Genomic DNA, 24,035 nt, shown 5'->3' on the forward strand with positions numbered 1-24,035 from the left:
ACACGCATACACCATACTGACTTTCGCACGTAATTGATTAGCATAAACATTTTGCGAAAAGTGTTTACACTTTCTCTACTTTCTCTGTCTCTCTCGCAGCCCCCCTCTGTGGGACGAGCAAATGATTAGGTGTTGCTGGGAGCAGCTGGAGAAAGTCAGAGATAAAGTCAAGACACAGCTGGAGTGAGTTCACCTCATTTAGTCATGACACATTGACTTGTTAACTCGCTCACAAACACACATGTATGCATATATGTTCTGCTGTTTCACATGTGAATTCAGCATAGATAATCATGTAATTGCTGTGTATATTTTCAGTGTGTGCATCAGCATGTTTAACCAGGAATGAGAGCGAGAGCGAGAGCATAACAACTGCTTATATACAGTATATAAAGATACCTTAGTTATGAGCAGAATTAGTGTTTGTTTTCAAGTGTGAAAGATTTTTGGGGGTATCATTACAACTGTCCCAGTTATCATCAATTTGTGGGAATGCCTCATTGTAAACCTGGCACTTTAAAGCCTGGTTTAAAAAAAAAGTGCTGAAAGAAATGTGCTGAAAGGGCACTTACTAAGATTATTGATCTTACAGCAAAGGCACGCTCCGCACATTTGAGAAATTAAAACAAAAGTACAAAATTCCCAGTGGCCACTTCTAAGTATTTACAGATAGAGCACTTTTAGAGATTGACCAAGGACCACTTCTCCATCAACTGCTGCCCTCATCAACACCCAACAGAGGCATCAAAGCAGTGTCTAAAATCACATTTAACGCTCACTAGATAACGCTCTACATCTTTTTAAACAGTATATTTAGTGCTTACTTTTTCAACAAAGTATAAGATAATAAAAAACAAATGAAATCCACAGTGGAAAGAAAAATGTAAAAAAAAAAAAAAAGAAGACAAAAACAGGAACAAAAAAAATAAAAAATAAAATAAAGAGCAGGTTATTAACACAGTACGAGCAGTGACAATGATAGTCAAGAACATTCTTGCAGCATGTTGGCAGAGATACCAGGCTCTATGTTGGCAAACATGCTTTTTCATTATTGTCTTTTTTATGTTACATGTTTGCTTGGGAGACACAGGCTGAGGGTCCATCTCCAGTTCCAGACCCAGTCGTTTTTTTAGATAGCACATTTGACCAGAACCTTTGCAGCCTAAAGCCTGACCAAAGACAGAGTTTAAGTACCAATTTCTATCTTGTATTTAACATGAAGGAGCAGGATTGTGATGGAGATGATAGCTCTACATTTACTGTCTGCCATTCTACTATAGTATCCAAATTCTGAGTGTTTTAGATTAATTCCACAGTGGAACAAAAACATGGACACTACTTCCTCTTATCCTCAGTGCAATCTGCTGCATTTCATAGATGCGAAAATTACAGTTTTGCAACTCTACAGCTGTCAGCGATGATGCAAAATGATGGTGATGACACGATTTAATACTCACTATTGTGAGAACTATTGAGTGTCCATTATTTACATAGGAAGTGGTCAATCGATTCTCAATGGAGTGATTTCACAACCCATACTTTCAAAAACAAATAATTTCACACACACTTTCCCATTAAATGTAGTTTTCATTTTCTATGTCGTCAATCATGGCCAGTGAAATCCCCACGCTGACATTATTGTCGAAGATATCGGAGCCATAATGGCACCAACAGTGTGATAGTCTATAACAGCCTGTTTGTGCTGTTCTCACGGGTCTGGTGTAACGAGGATAATATTGGCTTGTGGGCATCAGAGTACAAAGTGTCACAGAAGATTACACAGCAGGTGAAAACACGCTGCTTGCCATGAGAGACAAATAGTCCCACTGCAACCATGTTAATGTGGCCTTCACTGATCACATTGACCAGACCATATGCGCCAAGAAAATGTCACAGTGACACCTTCAAAAGGTGTCTGTGTTTCTGTCTGTGACTGCATAATGTAGCCACCCAACTCTCTCCCTCAATGGTCCTTTAGGAGATGCAGCAGATGGACGAGCTTCCCATTCAGGAGAAAAATACCCCAAAAACCAGACTGCATGAGATTACAAAATGACCAAACAGAGACTCAGGCTAAACCATAACAGTTCACAAACAGATGCACACCAGCACATTCAGTGGAGGGCCCATTTGAGAAAATCAATAGAAACTCATTGACAAATCAAAAATTATTTCAGAAAATAATTTAAAATGTTCAAATCAATCAAATCAATGTATAAAATAACAAACAAAAATATATGAATCTAGAACTTTACAGATGAATAATGATAAGATATTCTCTCTTGTATCAAAGCCGTGCTAATGTTCTGGTTAGGTCTTGGCACAAAACCACATGGTTATAGTTTGGAAAACACCATGGTTTCCGAGGTCTCCTGCAAAAGTTTTTGCCACAAACGTGCTGGAAATGGCCAAACTTCCTGTGAAATATTTGGTTTTGGCCACCGCAAACATGGCTGGAAAGGTCCCCAGGTCTCGTTTTAAATATCCAGTGGTGTCACGCTTACAAATGCTGCAACACAGACTCGAGCTAGTCGCACGCTTGGCAGCCTCCTCGCCTGTAGCTCCACCACCATCTCCTCCAAGTCCTGATGTGAAAGTCAGTTAATAAACACATGATATGACACAGTTTGTACAATTGTCACTATGGTAAATAGCCTATGCCATGGACAAAGTTGGAGGTATCTGTGGTTTTCAGAAACTTTAACAACTAACATATCCTGATGACTGTGCTGGTTTTCTTCCTCTATCTACAAATTCATCCACACAGAGATATCTGTATTCACACGTGCAAGCATATATGCATGCACCAATGCACCCATAGTTACACCCAACAGAGCATGAGTTTAATGTACGCATGTCATTAGAAGACTTTTTTTGACGATGTCTCAGTGAGCGGAAAATTATTGTGACTGTATTTCAGAGTTAACTGAACGTGCAGCCCATCTCTCTATCATCACTCAAGCTGAATCAGGTAGCAATTTTTAATTATTTCTCCTTTACTGTTTCAATAATTGCTCCCCTTTTCAAAATGCAAGAGGCTACTCTCTCTGGTTCCCATCATCCAAACAAATAAGCCAACAACTTCTTAACCGCAGAGGAGCCAGTAAGTGATCATAATGCTCTTTATCAACCCAGTATGCTGATGCCAGCATCCAACTACAGCTTTCTCCACCACCACCACCAGGATAAAGACTCGATCAGCAGTTGGCTGATGGCCAAGCGGGGAGTTTTACGCTATTGTCTCATTATTGGATTCATCCCCATAATCAGGCATTATCCCCAGATAAAGTCTTTGCCAATCTAATCTGTGTTTAATCAACAACACAAATGTTTTAAACTAGTCTGCTGATTAAAATCATTACGTGTTCTTTTTTTCACTTTTCGAATTGTTCCTGTTAATGGAAAACAAGAGAAACAAGTGTGCTTATGCCTTTTAGGAGCTCAAAGGGGACCTAAAAATACATCACTGGAGTGGCATAGTTCAGCTGTAAATATTTGCAGGTTTAGGTGTTCATTCCCACTTCCATTTAGCATCCCACAGGTGTCGATCCTGTGTGCTAACAGACAACCTACCTCGCCAACACTTTACCAAAGTCTTGTACTGAGAGGTCATACAATCTGTCCTCTTATCAAGAGATCTGCGTCAATGTGAAAATGAACAATGCTTCTATCTCACAGTCAGACTTTTTGTTATTGCCACTAAGATATTTAATGCACCCTCTGGCTATGCTGATAATAGAAAGGCCATAAAAAGTTACAGCCTCAGGATGAGCTATTTGAAACTGTTCTGTGGACTAGGCCAATTAGTTTGATTTGGCTACATTCTCGAACATTTAAACGCTCTATTGCACCAACTCTTTAGCCACAGTGCCAACAGTACCCAACATACACTCTGAGCATCCCAGGAATTTAACACTCTGAACGTACAAATGGGATTTCATGTAGCACTGTGAATTTCTGAGCTGTCAAATTGGGTACCAGAGTGTGCCCTGGTGCTGTAAGTGCAAATTAACCAGCACGGTCTAAATGTGTACTTTCCCAGATCAACTGAATGACATCATCGCTGCATATTTTTGTGTTTGTTCCAGGTTACTACTTGAGGCGGGTCATCGTGATGAGTCAGTGTGCTCGCTGCCTCTCTGTGCTTCTCGGGTGCAATCCCGGTACCATGAAGCAGGAGCAATTGAAAGTGTGTGACCTCCATTTCTCTGCTGTGATTGTCAACTTGTGCCTGCTTGGATGCCCAAGTTGGAGTCGAGACTTCATGAAACTTGCAGGTTAGTTCTTAAGTGTCAGTGGTGTGACTAGCCTTATTAGATTTTATACCGAGTCTCATGTCTATACGGTAAATATGAAGCGACAGCAAGCAGCTGATTATCTTTGCTCAGCACACTGACTGTAAACGGAGGGCTTCCACTTGTCTGGTTCCTTCTAAACGGAGCAGAAACCTGCCACAATTTGATTTTTGGCTTAGGAGGTGCTGGTAGGTGGCTATTATTACCTCGGACAGAGCAAGGCTATCTGCACCCTGCGCATGGACATTTAACTTGGAAGTCGTATAAATTTGTAAAGTCAAGTTAACTGAGCTCAGTAGTTGTAACATATATTATTTTATTAGGCCCTAAATTTATTCAACACATGCATTATTCAAATCCCTAAACCTCCTTGTGCAGTTCAACTTAAAGTACACTTACTTTACCAAACTATTGAAGAGATGTTCATATTTATGCACATTTAGTTACGTATTTCAGCAACAAAAAAAAAAGAAAAGGTTCTGGTCTTTGTTATGAAAATGAGGACGGATGATTTCTACCAAGTGATTTCTCCCCAAAGCTTTAAAACTTTCTAAATCCTTCCTCGCAATTAATTATTAAATTATTGACTGACCTTTTCAAGCTAAAGATAATTGCTGGTGTGGCCAAGTGAAAAAGACACAGCGGTGCATCACTCCGAACTAATTGATTTGGCTGCTACACTCATGAACTTTTCACTGTGATCAGCACTGTGACAGAAAGTAATCACCCATCAATTTTTGAGATGAGTGGTTTTTAAACGTTGCCCATACATTTGAATAGTTGAGTGATAGTGATACCGCCGAGGTAGACCCTCGAGAGTCAGCCTAAAGCTTGCCTGAAATCCAGAGCACTACATACTGCCCCTGTCTGGCTGTGGGAAGCAGTGCTGTCTGTAGGAGAGCTCATTCCAGGTCACCCACTCTCTGTGGGCGAGAGAGCGAGAGAGGGTGGAGAGTGCAAGAGAGGGAGGGAGACAAAGTAAAAAGACAGACTGGAGAGAGAGAATATCTATAACTCGATAAATGCCAGCTATCACACCGTTCTGTTCCAGATAGAGAGCCTTGAATACATTTCTGTTTATTTTGTTGCCATTTATTGATGGAGTGATTCATTTCCTGAGTCTATATAAAGCCATGTACTGTAGCTACAATGCAGTGTCTTTGCACTGGCAGAGCCTCAGTCTGAGACGAAACGAAGAAGAATTAAGATCTTTGTGTAAAAGACATAAATGTATCCTGTAGGCTCATCATACAGTCATTAGGCTGAATGCAGCCCACCTACTTTCTTTAGCAAACAGCTTACTTCCAGTTACATAGAAAGATTACAGTGATTCACACTTTTTGGATTTCTATTGTGTTTGCCTGTCAATCAAAGCCCTGATGATTGTCAGATAAGCCCGAGCGTGTGCGGGTATGAAGATACCAGTGCATTTGAGAAACTGGGGCAGTAGGTGTTGCTGCTGGAGCTGCTGTAAGGTAGCCAGCGATGTGAGCGTGACCAGGTAATCAGGATCAGAACTTGGTGTAACTGCCTCAAATTGTAAGAAGCATAAAATCCACCATGCTGTCCTTAACATAAAAAAAAAACCCCATACAAATTCATAGTAGAAATAAAACTCAAAGTGTGCCATCAGGTCTTGTTGTCATGGAAACAATACATTTTTTACTAAAAAGATTTTTTAGCAAAGTTGACAGTTAGAGGCTTTTATGGACTGGGTTTCAGTTAGCTTCAAAGCTAATTAGCAGTGTGTGCTTTAGACGATTGGCACATGAGTTGCATCAGCAGTGAGCCGGCTGCAGGAGGGCTGCGTGTGTCGGGTAGCTGTGATCGGCGGGGCCGGTGTACATCAGTTTGTGAATGAGATGCTGGCATCCTGTAGCAGTTAGCGTGGCCAGTTGTTTGTGAATGGGGACTTGTGTAGTCCGGCACCGTTTACAGAACATAAGCCATATGTATCTGGGTTGCGCCTCTGCCAAAACAAAAGTGGTGACGCTCTGAAAAAAGTCAGTTACCATGGATACAAAAATTGCCCACATCATATTTGTCAGAGGCCTTGTGTAATCGTTTTCTCTTCCCTGTAATTTATTTATCTATTTGTTCATGTATTTATTTATTTATTTATCAGTTTGTTTGTGACCATGCCTTCTGGTTTCATAGCTGGAGCCGCTTTAATTGGACGCCTTTTCCTTTCCTCTGATTCATTCTAGGGATATTGGAGTACTGGGCTTTGACTATTAGCCAAACAACATTAGTGGAATGAGCTTTTGTCTTCAATAATTATGCAGAGTAATAACGAAATAGTTAGCACACTGTTGACGCACTACGCAGTGATAATGGGTCTCCCTTGTTTTTATTTTTTCAGATATGTTATAATCACACAGTGGTATGGGCTATTAGCAGCAGCCTTGTGAAATTTAATCAGACAGCAGAAATGAAGTGGTAAAGGCAGCTGGCTCACTGAAGTGTTCGGATGCTGAAAGCCAGATTTGAACTTGAGCTGAATGTCTGCATGTGTGTGTCCGGAAGAGCCTCTGCAGCATGACAACTCCAGGTAACTGGGTAACTTGTGTCTAATGTGCTGTTAGCCCATGAAAGATTCATGACGACTGAGCCCAGCGGTTATAAATGAGTTATAATAACAGGGACGCATGTTCAGACAACTCCAACACTGTGGACTCCTCCTCTTCTGCCTAAATACCTACAGCTGTCTACAGACGGGGCAGCGCTGACTCACTATACTGTCCAAGTGTTGTGCTGGCGTGCACTGGGTGAATGCATAATAAATAAAAGAGAGGGAGAGAGAGTCCTGCAAAAGGTCAGGTCCCAGGAATTACTATAAGGAGGTCTGCAGGCATGCAAACCCCTGAATGAGATTATGCTAAGAGAAAAGGAGCGCTTTCATAAGCTTATTTATGGTGGCCCGGAAGAACGTATGATTTTATTTCCTTGGCAACAGCTTATGGTTTAAATATAGAATAAAACATGCTTAGCCATACTCGATCGGGGCTCATTTTTGGTCAACAGACTAAAAATGAAAGCCACTGTGTGTCATGACATCACACTGCATCCTCTACAGTTCCCAAGGGGGTGACCTGGGTCCAGCCTGTCCCGACAGGACGCCTCTAATGGGTAAACAGCAGGAGGAGATGAGTGGTGAGTGGGATCTATGAAAGAAAGTCAGAGCTATTATATTTGGAACCCCAGGAATTTTTCCTCAAAAGAAAAGAAGACCATCATCCACTCTTCCTGTGGTCTGTCTCCCTCTCTTTTATGTCCACGTTATGCAATCGTCTGTTTCTTTTATTCCAAGCCTCGGAGGCTCTGGCTCTGACGGAGGAGGATAGAGGACCTCAACAGGTGGAGATTTTTATTCTAGGGATGGAGGAGGAGGAGGAGTAGGAGGAGGAGGTGGAGGAGGAAGACGAGGGTAGTGTTCCTTAATAATAAGCCCTCTGGTGCGCATAAGCTGCGCTGTTTTTTTTTTGCGTAACTCAGCTTATGACAGCCAGTTCTAGTAGATCCCTGGCCTGTTAGCGTGACCCCATGCAGTATCTACACCATCTGTCTGCAATGGGACTCCAAGGCAACACTCAGAGGGAGACGCAGAGAGGGGCAGGAGGGAGAGGGGGGGAGTTTGTCAGCGCTCCCCGAGGACCCCCTGTGCTGCAGTTTTGATCTGCTAATTATGTTTAATTGAGGCTGTGTAATTCACCATCGTTTGGCTCTATTTCCCCCCCTTATCTCACGCAAAGCGTTTTAAACAAACTCCGGCTCCGCTGACGAGGGAGCACATGACACATATCGGCAATAAACGTTGCGCCGGGTTAATTCGAAGAGATCCGTGTTTTAATTTCGGGGGAAAGAGGGGCTGTCTGCACGGGGACCGGCTAGATCAGGTTACAACAGTTGAGCGGATATTGAAATGTTTTTATCTGTGCGCAGAGGGCGCGCTCAGGAGCGGCGCGGCGACTTGTTTGACGCCGAGACAGTCGTCACAGCACACACACACGCACACACACACACACACACATACACGGAGCGAGAAGGAGACAGAGACGCTTGCACGAACGAACGCGCGCGGTTTCGTTTGGTGAGGTGGCACCAGGTGATGGCATAAGCGACGAGTGATGGTGATGGTGGTGTGCGCCATACCTCTCTTGCGTCTTCATTTTTTGGAGAGGACACGCGAGGAGAGGCTGAAAACCCCGAGAGAGACAGCTCAGTTTTAACGAGCTGCGAAGTTGGAGTCGCTCTTTTTTTTTTTTTTTTTTTTTCTTGAAGGAAGGAAGGAGGGAAGGAGGAGGGGGGCAGACATGGCGAAATCTCCCGAGCGCGCGTCCTCTTAACTCACCACACACCTTCTTGATATTTTATAATGGGGAGATGAAGTCACCCAAGTCCTCCCCACCTCCCCACCACCACCACCACCTCTCCCCTCGCTCATTCAGGCCCGTTGCCCATATGTTTAATTAACTAGGCTGATGTGTAAGTACCTTCAGCCAGCGAAGCGTGGGCGGCCGAGCTGCGGGGTAAAGAGACTGCCGGAGAACATTTCCTTATTCCTCTGCCGGCTGCCGGAGCATCACCTCTGCCGTGCGGCGTGAGAAGCGACCAAAAATAACTCGACCCGTTTTTTCCTTTAAAAGAAAAAAAGAAAGAAAACTTGTTCCCGATTGTTTCGGGTGTTTGTTTTTGCGGGAGAGCGCGTGAGGGGCAGGGTGAGTGAGAAAAGAGAGAGAGAGGAAGGGAGAGAGGGAGAGAGAGAGAGAGTGTGTGTGCGCGCGTGTGTGTGTGGGATATGTGTGTGTGTTTGATGTTATTTGTGACGGAATCCCCCCTTCAGTCTCCAAGAATCCGCGAGCGGTGCGAGGAGGAGGAGGAGGAGGACAGGAGAGGAGGAGGAGGAGGCGCGCGGACCTGTCCACGAGCCCTCACTGCGGAACGCGCGGGGCTGCCGCTGGAGATCCCAAACCAACGCTGATTCTGGATTCTAGTCTAACTGATCCCCGCACATCAACGGCTTTTTTTTTTTTTTTTTTTTTTTCATTCTTACCCGCTTTTTTCCCCCCAGTCTCCGCCGCTCAAAGGACGCTTTGACATCTTCACCGAAAGGAATACTACCTACCAACCAGCGGGGAGGAGAGGTGGATTTATCCGTGTGGTGGCTTTTTTTTTTGGGGGGGGGGGGGACTGGATGGAGGAGAAATTGATGGATTAATCAGAAGGGAGAGTCGTATGTGATTCCCACTCCTGCCGAGGGCACCCGAATGGAGTAACAGGCTGCAATGTCATCTCCACCTGGCCGCCTGGAGAGATGTGTCACGGGAATGGGGTACGTTACGGTGGCTTAATTAGTATGGGTTTTTTTGAAGTAACTCTCTTCTCTCTGGGAAATCGAGCAGCAATTGTCGGGGTTTTAATATCTTGCCGCACACTCACTCCTCTCTCCTTCTCAAAGTGGAGCAGAGGCAGGGTGGTGGTGGTGGTGGTGGTGGCTGCTGCTTTGAGCTCCTCTCTCCGCTCCTCCGTTCGTCCGAGCCCGAGTCCTCCGACACACAACCTGCTGCATGCCCTACATAGACGAGCCCGGCACCGGAGAGAGGAGCGTGAGGGGAATATTGGCTGAGGAGCCACAGGCTGTTTTTAACGCGCTCTCCCTCTCTCTCTTTCTGACACACACACACACACACACACACACAGAGAGAGAGAGAGAGGGAGAGAGAGTACTATTTTGCCTTTCTCACCGTGCACCATTTCACCTTTTTGAATTGAACTTGTGTTTTCGTCAAGCAAGCTCTTCATCCAATAAGCCCCGCGTCTCAGCATCCCCAAAAGAGGCACACGCGCGCGGTCGCGTGCACAAACACCACATATAGACCGACATAACGCACGCGCAAATGCGCAGAAACGCACAAACACACACTCGGTGTGAGCTGATATTCAAACTGTTAAGCGCTTCATGAGTCATGACTATAATGACACGGTGTGACCATGTTCACGGCTCGTGAACACAGGCGGCAGCGTCCACACACACACAGCACAGTCCAATTCAACAAGTCTGCAACGCAATAAGCAGCAGCGTCTGTTTTCTTTGTATTTCCTTGTTTTCCAGATCAAGTTTGAACACTTTTCCTCTGGTTTCACTGACGCTGTGAGAAGGAACCAAAATGCCAGCAAGCGGACAGGTCACGGTGGCTGCCTGCACGGGCCCTCGCACCACGGCAGTAAAACTCAACATTCATCGCACGGACTCCGAAGAAGAAGGCGCAAAACCTCCGCGACCGCAAACCCGCAGCAGCCACGCGTTGTGACACCGAAGGTAAGCGGACGCTGCCGGGGGGTGGAGGTGGAGGTGGAGGTGGGGAGGGGGACGGGCGAGCAGGCGGAGAGACCCTCCGTCAGAGCGGCTCAGGCCGGGCGCCGCGCGACGCTAAGCGGCGCTGTTGCATCACATTATCCACGGCCACTGATGAGAGGCCGTGTAATGAATTCATATCTCAAATTACAGTTTTCAGGCTTTGAATGCAGTCACGTTGTAGAAACACATTTTCTTCCGTTTTTCCTCCCGCTTCCCGTGCCAAGTCTGACACACGAAGTGTCTTCTCCTCCTCTCAGGGACATGGAAGCCACACACACACACACACGCACGCACGCACGCACGCACACACACGCAAACACACACAGATGTTACATGGGGGGTTAACCATAAGAGTCTGACATATCTGAGTATAGCAGTATGACATGATGGAATATAAGACCCTAATTCCCATAATTCTCCCTCACACTAATCATTCCTGGTGGCAGAGCGCTGCCCCTGATTTCATGTGTGGGTCCATGTGTGCAGCTTTATCATGATCATTTAGGGCAAATTATCATTCACTCCATACCAGGCTGGTGGTGGTGTTGTAGAGAGCTGGGGAGAGAGACCGAGGATGTGCTCAGCAGTAGCCTATTTTCTTGAATAGTGAGATGACACAAAAGGAGATCAACTCTGTAGGGCATAAACGCAATAGAGTGCGGAGCAGCGAATGTCGAGAGCTGTTGCTATCTTCATTAATATAAATATCTTGTGCAAAGCTGCAATGAATTCTGGGTGTGATGTCATAACACCTCTAAAACCTTAACGGTATTTTAAAGTAGGCCTACTTTTATATTCACTTTCTTTTTGTTGTTGTCACTCCAGAGATTGTTTCCTGCTCAGCTGGGCGTTGTATTTTCATCTCTCGCAGTTTGCTATTAAGCAACTACTGAATCAAAGCCAAACAGCCAAATCGTAAAAATGAAAAATTCTCAGTGATGCGATGCATACCATATTCGGAGTCCCATTTCGGTTCCAGCATGACATAGTGTTGAAATTATGTGTCGAGATGCATCTGACTGAGCTGTTCACTGAACCATCTCTTTTGTTGGCAAAGCAGGTACTGTAGTTCAGAATTCATTGTCTCGAGCAGCTTGTCAGTGTAGCCCAAAGTAAGACTGTGTCGTTCTGTTTCTCTGCAGTTAAATCTATTTAATCCCTCACATTAAATGTGCTGCTCTCAACATGTTATCGTGCTGCTTTGAACAGGATGGCCCTCTTGAGATTATTTTGATGGCACCTAAGTGGAACTGGTGATATTCACACAAACATTGAGTTCCTGTAACCGCTGCTGGTAACACAAATCCAAAAAGATGTCTTTGTCTCATATCGTTCTCCTGTATACAATTTTCTTGTAAAATAGGGTTTAAAAGAGGGTTTTCAGTAGAGGTTATTTGAAGGTATAAGGCTGTAAAAAGTGAGTAATCAGACTCGTATGTGTCATCCTGTCCTCAGTGTTTTGGTTTTTGGTAGTGTACAAGACATTTTTAGAGCTGGAGCCCAAAATTAGCCCAAAATCTACATATGCCTGCAAGTGGGGAAAGGTTCAGAGAGCATTCATGCTGAAGACTTTTATTTTCATGAAAGATACATAGAGTTCCTGCCTCTGTTGAACCAGTACTTTTACTGAAAATATTGCCTTTATTATCGTGCATTAGCTGCGACAAAGGCTCATCAGCAAAATAGCTTTATGTTTAAACTGGCTGTTTGATCATAACACATTATTAGTGAGCCATAAGGATATTGCGCCGGTATCATTCAGGTGATTTTATGGCACTAGAAGTACAAGAATAAATCATTGTAGAAGAACCGCAAAGATACCCTCCCCTTGTTTTCTATTCCTTTCTTCATTAACATCTGGAAGATTTTAAGTAGGAGTACACACACAAAATTGCATCCGAGAGCTTATGAGGAATAATTATAAGGGCGCTTAAAAAAAGAGAAAAACCAAAGAACCTGTGGGTGGAATATGCACCTTACTGCCCTGCATTGTAGCATTATTTGTCCTGAAGGAGGTATTGACATATCCCGAGATAAGAGCAACAGCAAATAATCCCCTTATCCACACAGTATTTTTGGGTTGGGGCTCACAATCCACTGAAGTTGACAAACTGCATGTGTGAAAACAAGGTTCATGGAGGTGTTGTTCTCCTGAGAACGTTAACAGCCAAGCCATGTGCAGCCACCAAGGTTGGCATAACTCTAGCTGTCATCTTCTGAGTGATTGCTTTCTTTTATGTCAGTTTAACCTGCGACTGAACCTGCACTACAATGCATCACATAATCTGGTCCTGACAACATCCACCACCAAAATTTGATTATTTTTTACTCTTAGTGGCTAATAAATCCAACATTTTTCTTGTCCGCTGTTTGGAGAATGTAAAACCTGATGCCCTGCCTTCATAGATGCGGGTTTTGTACATACAATCACAGGTCAAATGCCGCGCACATGAGGCACGAGAGGATGAAAATGAGTGTTTTCATTTTTCTGTTCCTAGCAATTACCAGTGAAAAGGACTGAGTGACATATGATAATGAGTCATTTGACCCCCGCTGATCTTCTCTATATTGATGTGTGATAGTGCAGCCTCAGACATAAGTTAATAACCCAAAAGCCTCTTAAGAACGTACACTGTTTAATCATTTAATCAAAACACAGTCGGTGGTCTCATTTAATGAGTTAGTGAGCCATAGTGATATTAAGTAGGGGTTGACTAATACAGGTTTTTGAACTGATATTTTTAGAAAGATGGTAGTTGTTTATGTTGTCTGATGATGCTCTACATCAGGGAAATTGACCATTTAGGCCCTAAAACACAAGAATTCAGTGTTTTACATAATCTGATTAATGGAAAATCTTCTGTTCTTCATGTACAGCTAAAAAATGTCTAGAAGAATTCATATTTGTTCTTTGATCACCAGTGAACTTTAAAAATGGTGGTTGCCGCCTCACAGTCATGCAGCTATCACATTTCAGCTAACACTGCCTTGGTTAGCAGTTTGACAATCTAGGGGCTTCTGACTAAACGTCTGTAGCTAACACACACCTGCATCAGTGTGTCTTTAATGGTTTCCAAATGTTTCCGTCTGCTCAAGATTCCAGATAAGCCTTATCCAGTTCCAGCCCAGTTTTTCAAGACTTTACTGATAGGATTTAAGTAATCGGATTGGAATAAATCTGAAAATTGGGGTCTTTCAAACCTAAAAAATAGCAGCTGTAGTTGCTCTGGCTGGGATTTGGTTTTGGAAATCAAATCCTACTTTTTTTTTTTTTTTATCAATCTTAAAAACTTGTATCTGTGTTTTTCCATGACTCAAAGGCAGATTGTTTTGATGCTGAAAATCAGGATAATCTTGATCCTAGTTCAGAGGAGGTTTCAGGGTGGATTTAGAGGCATGACAAGCATAACAGAGCTGTAACCAAGAAATTGCCACCTATACATCTTGAGTATGAATTAAAAAGAGCTTTTCATATTTCTATTTTAATCAGTCAAAACAGTTGCACATCTCAAATGCCTCTGTTAAAGGCAGATAGACCGGCTGGATGGTTGATGAAACCTTTATTCTGTACAAGGGTGTTGGAATTAATGTTGTTATAAGGTTATGATGTGGAATTAGATTTTTTTTTTTGCAATACATTGCAGAATAGCAGTCATGTCCCTTTAACAGAAACCGTCTCTTATACTGTTTTTAATTTTGTTAGCATAGTGCTATTATTGATAACATTACTTGTTTAATAGCTGGTGAGATAAAGGTTAAAGGGGTGTCAAGTTATTTTTGACTGTTATTGAGCTGTATTGGCAGGAAGTAAGATCTTAAGATTGGCCAACATTTTAACATCAATAGATATTCTGACAGTACAAAGTGAAAGTTATCTAATTTTGGGAAAGATCGACCAGAAATATCTGTGAAGAGGTAAAACAATGGGTCATTTCCTTTATTGACTTGAGAAGCAAAGCATATTGACTTGTGAGGCTTAAACCTGAAGTTGATTAAGTTCGCCTCACTAATAACAACTAAAATTGCTCAGTTAAGGTTAAGGATCGTGGGAAATGAAGTATTCTTAGAGCTACATTAATTGGATTTTTGGCCAATTCGCAGCATAACAAGCTGTGAACACAACATTGACATATTAACACCTTATAAAGTTGTTGTTGCAAACAATAGCATATTTACACATCCAGCAGACATGGAGCAACAGTAGCATTTATTTTGAGATGTGCCTCTAGCCTCCTTCTGAATAAAAGTCCCAATATTTCTCAATTAAAAAAGCTGCCCATCGGGGCTGGAAACAATGATGATGAGAGTGGAGAGAGTGAACCAAAACAGACGCTGAAACATGCCACAGTGCTGAGAGGAACCTGCACAGTTGGGTGTTAAAACATTACATAGTACAGTAGTGATTTGAACCCTTATTATTATTATTATCAAATAATGCTCCATTAAAACCTCTTTGTTCCCTTTTCAAAAGTCAATAACGCAGCCTCAGTATTGGCAGTCAGTGGTCATTGTTAGAAAAAAAGATGCAGACAGATGTGCTCCCCTTTGATGTCAGCATTCATCTTTCAGTTGAAAGCTTAAGGCTTTCAAGATGGTGGATGTTTCATTTTGGATTGTAACCCCCCCACTGTGTCTATTTGAATAGTGGGCTTTTGAATTAGCTTGATTAGTATTAAGCACAACATGTGGCTTTGAGAGTGAGATCATTTCCAGCTTCCTAGGAGGCTTAGTAGTTACCTTAAATGATGCCTTTTTCACTTTGTCAGTCTCGGGGTTTTTCCAGGCTCAAAAAGAGGCTTAGGAGGTGGCTAAGTGCGGCCAGCCTGGTCCTGTCATTTTGGCCAACTTAACACCCAAAACCCATATTCCAATTTTATGCTTTTACAGACACCAGATTTTGGTTCAGACTGATATAACACTGTCCTAGTTAAGACATTCTTTAGCATTTTAAATCCAATTTGATTCAGTTTTCCGGGGCTACGAGGAACAGATCTTTCGAATAAATGTATCCGTAATATTTCACCCCTTTATTTGTCTCCAACGGGGATCATTGTCAGTGAGGTCTCACTAAATCGCACTCAATTTCACGTATTACATATGTCAAGGCACAATGGTGATTAATACATTTTTTACAATGAATCAGACACTATCACCGGAGGAGATAAGGCACAGTCAGGCTTTTTTTTTTAAACAATGGCACCGTGGTGCTTCACGATTATAGTCTACTGTAGCACCATCATTCTGTTTCCAAAAGAGGGTATAAAAAGAATATTTAATTCTCTTGATAAGCTAGCAGCTACATTACGAAAAAGAAAGTCAGCACTAACTGTGCCAATGATGTTAAGTCCATAAGGAATTTAATCAGTCAGCTTCAGCAGAAGTAAAATGGCCTTATTATCTTCCCCCATATTATTTTTCCTCAAATTCACATTTAATTACATTTTTTGTCAATAATCTTGTTTAACTTTTTAAAAGAGTGATGATATAAACAGTGACGCAAGCAAACGTAGGTTTTTCTTTTGAAACGGTTATATGTAGGGGGAGAAGCTTGTAACACTTGTTTCATAAGTGAGAGCATGTTTAATGTTGGCAGACAGTTCAGTGAAGTAACTTTAGTTGAAAAGAAACCCCTACTGTGTGTGGGTGTGAGTGTGTGTGTTTTCAAAAAACAGTTTCTCATGAAGCGAGGGCTTAATTAGACATCATAAAACATGCTGACTGCTTGAACACAAGTGATTAAAGTGATTTTCAATTATCATTATGTATCAAGGAATACCCATTTCCTTTCCGAATTAAGTCTCAAGACAGAGACACAAGGTAAAGTAGGCCTGGTCAAATGTATTCATGTGAAGCCAGAAAAACTGTTGCCTACTGGCTGCACATGCCGAAAAACTCTGCAGACTTGGGCTCATAGGGCGTACATGTTAGAGACTTTCCAAATGTAATTGTACCCAATGGGTCAAATACTCCTTCTGGTGATAACATTTACGCTTAAAAAATCATGAAGGTGGTGTTCTTCTGTGTGATTATCTTGCTGAAGAAAATATTACATCGTAAAATTGTGTTTGCTGCAAAGCTTTTTTTTCTGCGATAATCCAAAATAGACCTTTCGTGGAGGGGACCAGGGTGATGCTAACTTCGGGGTTAGCCTACAAATATACGTCGTCCCTGCAGCACTGTATTGATGGATTACTTTCTTTTATGTTTGTACTTACTGAGGCTTTCAGATGACGGCCAGCCCGACCTACATCCCAAAGCGTTTGCCGAATTGGGAATGAGACTCAAAAATCAACTGTCAACTGTTATTTTGCAGCTCTGTCTTCGACAAGATATTCTGCCTTCTCTCCCAAGCTTGACAAAGAAAATCTGCAACGTAAAAGGTTCCCTTCCTGAAGCACATCTCAAGTTTTTCATAATCATCCAACCAAAAGAAATCAGCATAGAGTGCATCCCTCGACTCGACAGCAAAACAATGAACCTCATTCTTAATTTCACTTAGGACACAAAACAAATAAATTCGGTCCTCCTCTGGAGGGGCATTAGTCTGGTTGTCAACAAACACTATGTTCCAGGGAAGCAAAGCAGCTGAGTGGCTTTTGCTTATCAGAGGTCATCTGTAGCTTTTCATGCTGGGTTTGCTTGAGATAGCACGAAGGGGTGGACTCACTGTAGGTAACCTTTTAAATTTTTGGGATGATTTCTCTCTTAAGAATGTGGATTAACTCTGCAGATGGCATTTCTACCTGGCTTAGATCCTATCACAATGCCAGCGTGACCACATCCAGATGTGGTATAGCCGATTCAATAGCATTTTAACTATATGGTCTATGTGCATTTACATACATGTGTCAGTATCAGGTGTACGTGAGACCTGTTGACAGATGCTTGTAGACACTGTGGCCTGCACGCTAAGGTTTGCTGCCATACATTTGTGGCTCTTTTCTGTCTGTCATTGCCTACTGTCAGCCTGTCACTCACAATCACTGTCATGCCACTGATAAGACAGCAATGCTACTGCTTAATGCAAATATGGTTTAAAATAAAGTGTTTTGATGGGGTACATGCAAATAAGTTTTTCACCCCCATAGATAAATACTCAAGGGCACATCTGCAGGTAGATGCAAAGATATGAGAAAGTGATTAGATGTAAATCCCTATCTTTTTGAAGTGTTGTTAAAGATTGCGTCTTCAAAGAATGTAATATTATCAAAGTTAAGCTATTTTATCCATTATTGATTTGGTTTAAGTCATCCATGCTTTTATCTCTTCTCATTTAGACAGCTGTAACTGTGGTGTAACGGTGTTTTCGCCTCAGTCAAAGGTCTGTCTCTCGTCTCCAATTTGTACAAACACAGCACCTAGGAGACTTCTCGGAGCACAGACTCTGCTTTTATTGATTCTGCTGTTGATTTTTTTTATGTGTAATTTATCTTTTTGTGAAGCACAGTGTACTGAAATAGGCTATATAAAAATGATTATTGCTTTAATTATGTAATTGTAGATCAACCAGTACATCTGTTAGATAGTAACTGCATTTTTTATAAAGCCCAGGCCTTGATTTAAGTGGTGCACAGTGGTACTTAAGTAGATTTTTATACTCACACCCCAGTGCACCAATTTTGCGAGGGTATGCCGCTTACCTTGGAGACACACACACTGATTTGATTAATATGTAAACAAAACCAGAAGCCTGCGATATGTGTACTTGGTTTCCCAATTTAAAACACATTTGCATACCAATAAAAGCCCATAACGTATAACATATTAATAGATTATTGCGAAGTATGACCAACATAAAAAAAAACTGATTCTGTGCTTCTGATAATGTGCTATATTAAAAACAGATTGAAAGCGAAGCTGCTCAGATGCATCTTGCCATGAATGTCGTCAAGTTTTTAAGGCATCATCAAATAAAATGATAGCTGATTTCCACATGAATAGGACCTCGATCACTCCATGATTTAGTGTGTCAGCGTGTAGTCAGTTTACATTCATTTTTTTCACCATGATCTTGTTGAGAACTCTGCCAGGCAGCGAGATGCAGTGGCCAAAAATATTCCCAAAACATCCGCAAATCATCCAAAATGTATTACTCCAGGTAAAATGCTCCCCTCCACGCTGGCGACAGGTGCTGTCTCAGCCAGACAGGGCATCTGGTGATGTGGGAACACTTGAAGCCTCTGTCTCCTCCTGCCAAGTGCAGTTTTTAACAGCAATGAGCAACACATCAAAAAACATATGCTGACCAGCCACCGTTGCCCAGAAATGTAGGATCAAGGACGGATCCCATGTTTGAGGCCTTTGAACAGCTGCCACCGAATGTATGCCGTGACCACCAACCTAAATTATTTTATAGTGTAATATTTTAGACGGTGAATCTGCAAAATTGCTGTCGGTTAAAGCGATGGCTTTTTGCATTGCTACATACTTTTACTTGAATGTTCAGTCATTTCTTTATTTAAATATGACACAACCGCAACAACACAGTGCCACTGCTATTCAACTGTGATAAAATGGAAATCATGATTGAGTGTTTTCAGCTCTCTCACAGGCTTCATCAGTGATGGATTTTAAAACAGTTGAAGTCTTAATTAATAGCCATCACGAGCATGAGGGGCGCTCGCCCCCACTCCTCAGTTGTAAATCCCCTAATATGTTTTCACATCAGTCTCACAGTTGATTCGACGCAAAACTCTGCTGGTTATTAAGTTACACATTTAGGAAAATAAACATTGCTTTGTTCCACAACAAATAAATACTACTGGGAGAGGGACATAGTTTCTGTGAGAGTGCAAGTCGAGCTTAGCACCAGGATGTATTTATGAATTGAAGCAGGTAACTTGAAATATCAATCTCTCATTCCAGTTCAGGCAACTGACATGGTTACTTTTTGTCAGTGAAGCAGTGAACCCGATTGCTCTATCCTCTTTAAAATCACTGATCCAAGAGTGGCGTGAGATTGGGTCATTGCAAGTCCAACAGCGGGAAAAACGAAGACACAAAGTTTGCATGTCTTCCAACAGTGCAAACTCAGAGGGGTGAATGCTAACACTAGCGGAGCCCCGATTGAAAAAGGAGGACAGTGTAGCAGCAGACAGTTGAGACTGGAGAGCAACGAGAAGCTTGCGGCAATGAAACGGCAATGACCTCCCTGGCCAATCCATCGAGAAAATGGGGGAAGGCTGATCAATGCAGGGAACCGGATTAACCAGGTGGAGGTGGGATCCATGGCTCTACTTGCCTGCTGGCTGCTGCAACTTCAGAAAAGATGTTAAGAGTAAGAGAATTGCACAAGGAGGAACAGTTTCTGAATTTCCATTGTTACTGAAAGCTCAGAGTCAGGGGACATGGTGCAGTGGACTGACACATTTTTGAGGGAGCTGTTGGATATACCGTCAGATTTCCTCCTTCAGCTGGAACGAGCTCACAGGTCCCTCCAGCAGAGACCGGCTGATGAGGATGCTCCCACGTGGTCGCTCGTTGTGAGATTAGTCAACCCTCACCATAGGCAAAAGGTGTTGTAAAATCTACAGCGCAGGGAGAAAAAGGATCTCCACGGATTCAGACTACTCACCGGTCCTGTAAAAGAAAAAATGTGAGTATACCAAGACCAAGAAACAACCGAGGGAGATATCCAGCTCCCAAACTCTGTATCCAGCTAAACTGAAGGTCCACCTAAGGGAGGGTATTTAAAATATACAATTCTGCATGCGAAGCAGCAGATGTCTTACTGCCACTGGGAATTGAAACATCTGTCATTGAAGACGAGAGTCTTGATAGGGACTAAATTGAATAGATTGGCAGATAGTCGTCACAGAATGAGGAGGGATGATGACTTGCTGTGTCAAGATGCGGAGGCTCTATAAGATGCAAGAGCTGCTGATTGAGAGGGGGTGAGTGAGACTTACCTGTGGCATCCCTGAATTATCTGTGGTGACTCATTTCAGTTAATCTTTGTAACAGATATGTATATTGTCGCCAATCCATACTTGTGTCAAGTACACTTGTGGAGAGTGTCAAACAAGTGAGGTTGAGACATACAGAGGACTTCACTCCGTAAGTGCCAACAACATCGGCGAGGGCACTTTGCCTTTTCGAGAAAGGCTTTCCCTCAGAGCTACACTTAATCAGCTTTACAGGTCATAGTTGGGATCTGGGGTTTGGCAGCGATTTAAACCATCTTTGTTGATTGTCCCTCTCTATGTTTATCACAGTCCTTTGTTAAAGTTCCTAAAAGTTCCAAAATTGATGTTTAAGTGTTTTTATCACATATTTATTGCTCTTTTTTCTCACCTGCAGGACAGTTTCAGGCCCAACAATGGCAACAAAAAAAGTAGTTTGGTTGGTATTTTCAGGTTTGTAACCGTAATTGGAAAATGATAGAAAAGTGGTGGTGACTCATCCTGCATTCAGGGGCTTATACTAAAGCGAACACGACTTAATATCTTCAACAAAAACACAGCTTTAGAACTTAATTCAGTGATTTGGGTAAAACTGTTTCATGCTAAAGCAACTGCTAACTAATGCTACTGCTAACCAGCAGTCTCCTAATGAACACCTTTGAATGGGGTCTGTATGCAGCCCCCTGAGAACAATGGAGGCCAGTTACAGTACCAAGGTGATTTATGGAGTTTCCTGATGGACTTTTACCGCTAGATTTGTTGCTAAAGTGACCGCTAACTGCTGCTAGATGGAGCCACGGTTGGCTAATAAGTGGTCCTACTTGCTGATTCAGCCCCAGGGTGCCAGGAGCTGAACCTGCCAACACTGTATCCCCCGTCGTCAAACTGGCCTCCATCCTTTCAAAGGTTGTGTTATTTCTCCCCAGTCACTGGGAGCTGCCAGTCTGGGCAGAGTCAGTTGACCGCTAGCTCCATAGTCGGGTGGGATAACGCACATTTAGCACTAATGACGCCCTCAAGAGTCAGTCAATAACTGCAAAAAGTCCCTCTCTAGCTGCCTGTTTTTGCAGAAATCCTTGATGGACTGATGCTGAAGCAAATAGCTCCTTTGAGCCATTTCATGAGAACTTAAAAATGGAGGAATGGTGAAAGTTTTCAGTGCATAAAAATAAGAAAACAGGACTGAAAAGGGAAAAATACTAAATATGGAAGGGATAAAAATGACTTAATTTAATGAGGATGAGGTGCACAATCCACTAAAAAGGGGTGAAATATTATCCAATTAAAAAAAAAAACCTTTGGAATAAAACCGAACACACAAAAGGAGCAATATCGATGTATAAAAATGTCAACTCATCGTCACATAAATGTGGCAAAAAAAGCAGTCTAGTCACTTATGCATTTACACTTGAAAAAGAAAGAGAGAAGGTGCTGATTAAAGGAAAGTTGGAAGGCAATCTGATTACCTTGTGCATGCCCCACCAAATAGTGACAAGGTTGATATTTGAAATTCAGGAATTTTAATCTGTGGTACTGAGAGATAACTGGACTCATCAAGGCCAATACCAGACAGACTAAGCAACTATTAAGGAATATTAATACTGTTATGTAGGAGATGGTAATTACTGATGTATGAAGGGGCTTCTATCCTGCAGGCCATGATTAGAGCCGTTTTTTCTCATCCCCACTCTTTTTACACATGAATTGACTATTTTCTAATGTGTAATATAGAGAGACATGTTTGTTTGTTGTGATATAGCAAATATTGATATTTAGATCATAGCCCCCTCTGTCTTACTATTGATTTTAACTGAAAAACCAGACATACATTATAGAAGCTTAATTCAAGTATGCTTAATAGGCTGAAAAATCAAAGAAGCACTAGAGGAGGAAATTAAGCCTGTTTGGATTTAAATTACATGGGAGAGGTGGAGACGCCAATGCTATGGGAGTGGAACCTAAATATTGAACATGCAATTAAACGAGTTAAAAAATTACATTGATTTAATACACACACAGTAAGTACAAATAAGTAGTTTTTCTCAAGCAGAAAAATTGTGAAGTCTGTGACAAAGCCTTTATATTAGCTTATAAATTCAAGATAGAACAAGCAGACAGCGTTCTCTACAATATAAAAAAAAAACTGAATTGAACATAAACTTAAGAAGATTCAACAGTGTCTGGTGTCATTCTATCAAAAATGGATCCTCAACAACAGGAAGACAATGACTCAGACACTTTTTTTTTTTTTTTACACTCACTCCATCTTACAGACACCAAAAATAATATCCTTAAAGCTGAGGTGACACTTGAAGAAATTAATCCGCCTATTACAAGACTGAAGGCAGGTAGCTCCCCCCGGCACGGACGGCTTCACCTCTGAATGGTGCAAGGTGCTGAGGGATAAGTTACCTTCGTTAATGAGGGTCTATAATTGGGTACTTCAAAAACTAGAAATCTTCCCTCATGGAGAGAGGCAATCATTTCCCTTCTTCCTACGGAGGGCAAAAATAGACAATAATGTGATAAGTTGAGACCTACAAGTTTACTGAATGTAGATAATCGAGTGTTCACATCTATTACAGCAAGGGCGCTTGAAAAATGCCTGCCAGATATTATCCACATACCAAACTGGTTTTATTAAGCAGAGACAAACATCCGATAACATAGCATATAATACAACCTGTCACAGAGAATGAGATCAGCCTCGATGCCCAAAGGCATTCAATGCAGTCATTTTTATATGAAGTTTGTATAAATTTGGATTTCATGAGGATTTCTTTAAATTGATTCAAACGTTATTTGACAAACCAACAGCCAGAATTAAAGTAACCTTCCTGCCCCGTTTACTCAACAACAGGGATGCAGAGAGGGATGTGCTGTCTCTTTTTTCCCCTTTGCCATATTCATCAAGCATCGCAACAAAAAGGATTTCAACTATCGTGGGAAACTGCAGCTGGCATTATTTGCAGATGACGTGTTTTGATATATTTAGAACAACCCACCCAGTCCCGATCCAAACTGATGTGTTGCCTGGAGGTATTTGGCAGGTTATAAATTCAAAGGAACAAGTCCTCAGATTTAATTATGAACCCACTAGGGATATCATTGAAAAATTGCAAGTTTACCCAACATCAGTGTTGGACTGCATCCAAATTAAAGGCATGGTATGTAAGAAGATAGCATTTTATTCCATCCCTAAATATAAAGGAAGTTACGACTGAACAGTGTCATGGGACAAACTCATGTGCGGGGGAATTGCAGAGAATCAGGAATCAAATATAAAAACGTATAACTCAAGTAAAAGAGGAGAAAAAAGGAGAGATTGGGGCGTCTGTGGTTGTTAGAGTTTGCAGTCCAGCTGAGGCGTCTGTATCTTGCAGCTGGAATCGTCCATCCATCTTGCCAGGCCTCCAGCCTGTGGTCGAACACATAGGTGTTGAACCAATCCGCATCCTTGGAGGAACAACTGGCAGCTAG

The 24,035-nt window shown here is 42.1% G+C and overlaps 1 protein-coding gene across 1 annotated transcript in view; it reads left to right on the forward strand.

The window, feature by feature from the left end:
- grin2ab (glutamate receptor, ionotropic, N-methyl D-aspartate 2A, b) overlaps window positions 1–24,035 on the forward strand; it is a 127,349-nt gene that overhangs the window by 8,685 nt on the left and 94,629 nt on the right. The window contains exons 4-7 of the mRNA XM_084372066.1: window positions 100–183; window positions 4,089–4,277; window positions 9,139–9,627; window positions 10,408–10,614. Coding sequence (XP_084228192.1) covers window positions 9,610–9,627; window positions 10,408–10,614 — 225 coding nt within the window. The 5' untranslated portion in view covers window positions 100–183; window positions 4,089–4,277; window positions 9,139–9,609. The remainder of the gene's footprint in view (window positions 1–99; window positions 184–4,088; window positions 4,278–9,138; window positions 9,628–10,407; window positions 10,615–24,035) is intronic.

The sequence above is a fragment of the Pagrus pagrus genome (assembly GCF_965226575.1).
Source record: "Pagrus pagrus genome assembly, chromosome: 2".
In the NCBI taxonomy this organism is placed as follows: Eukaryota; Metazoa; Chordata; class Actinopteri; order Spariformes; family Sparidae; genus Pagrus; species Pagrus pagrus.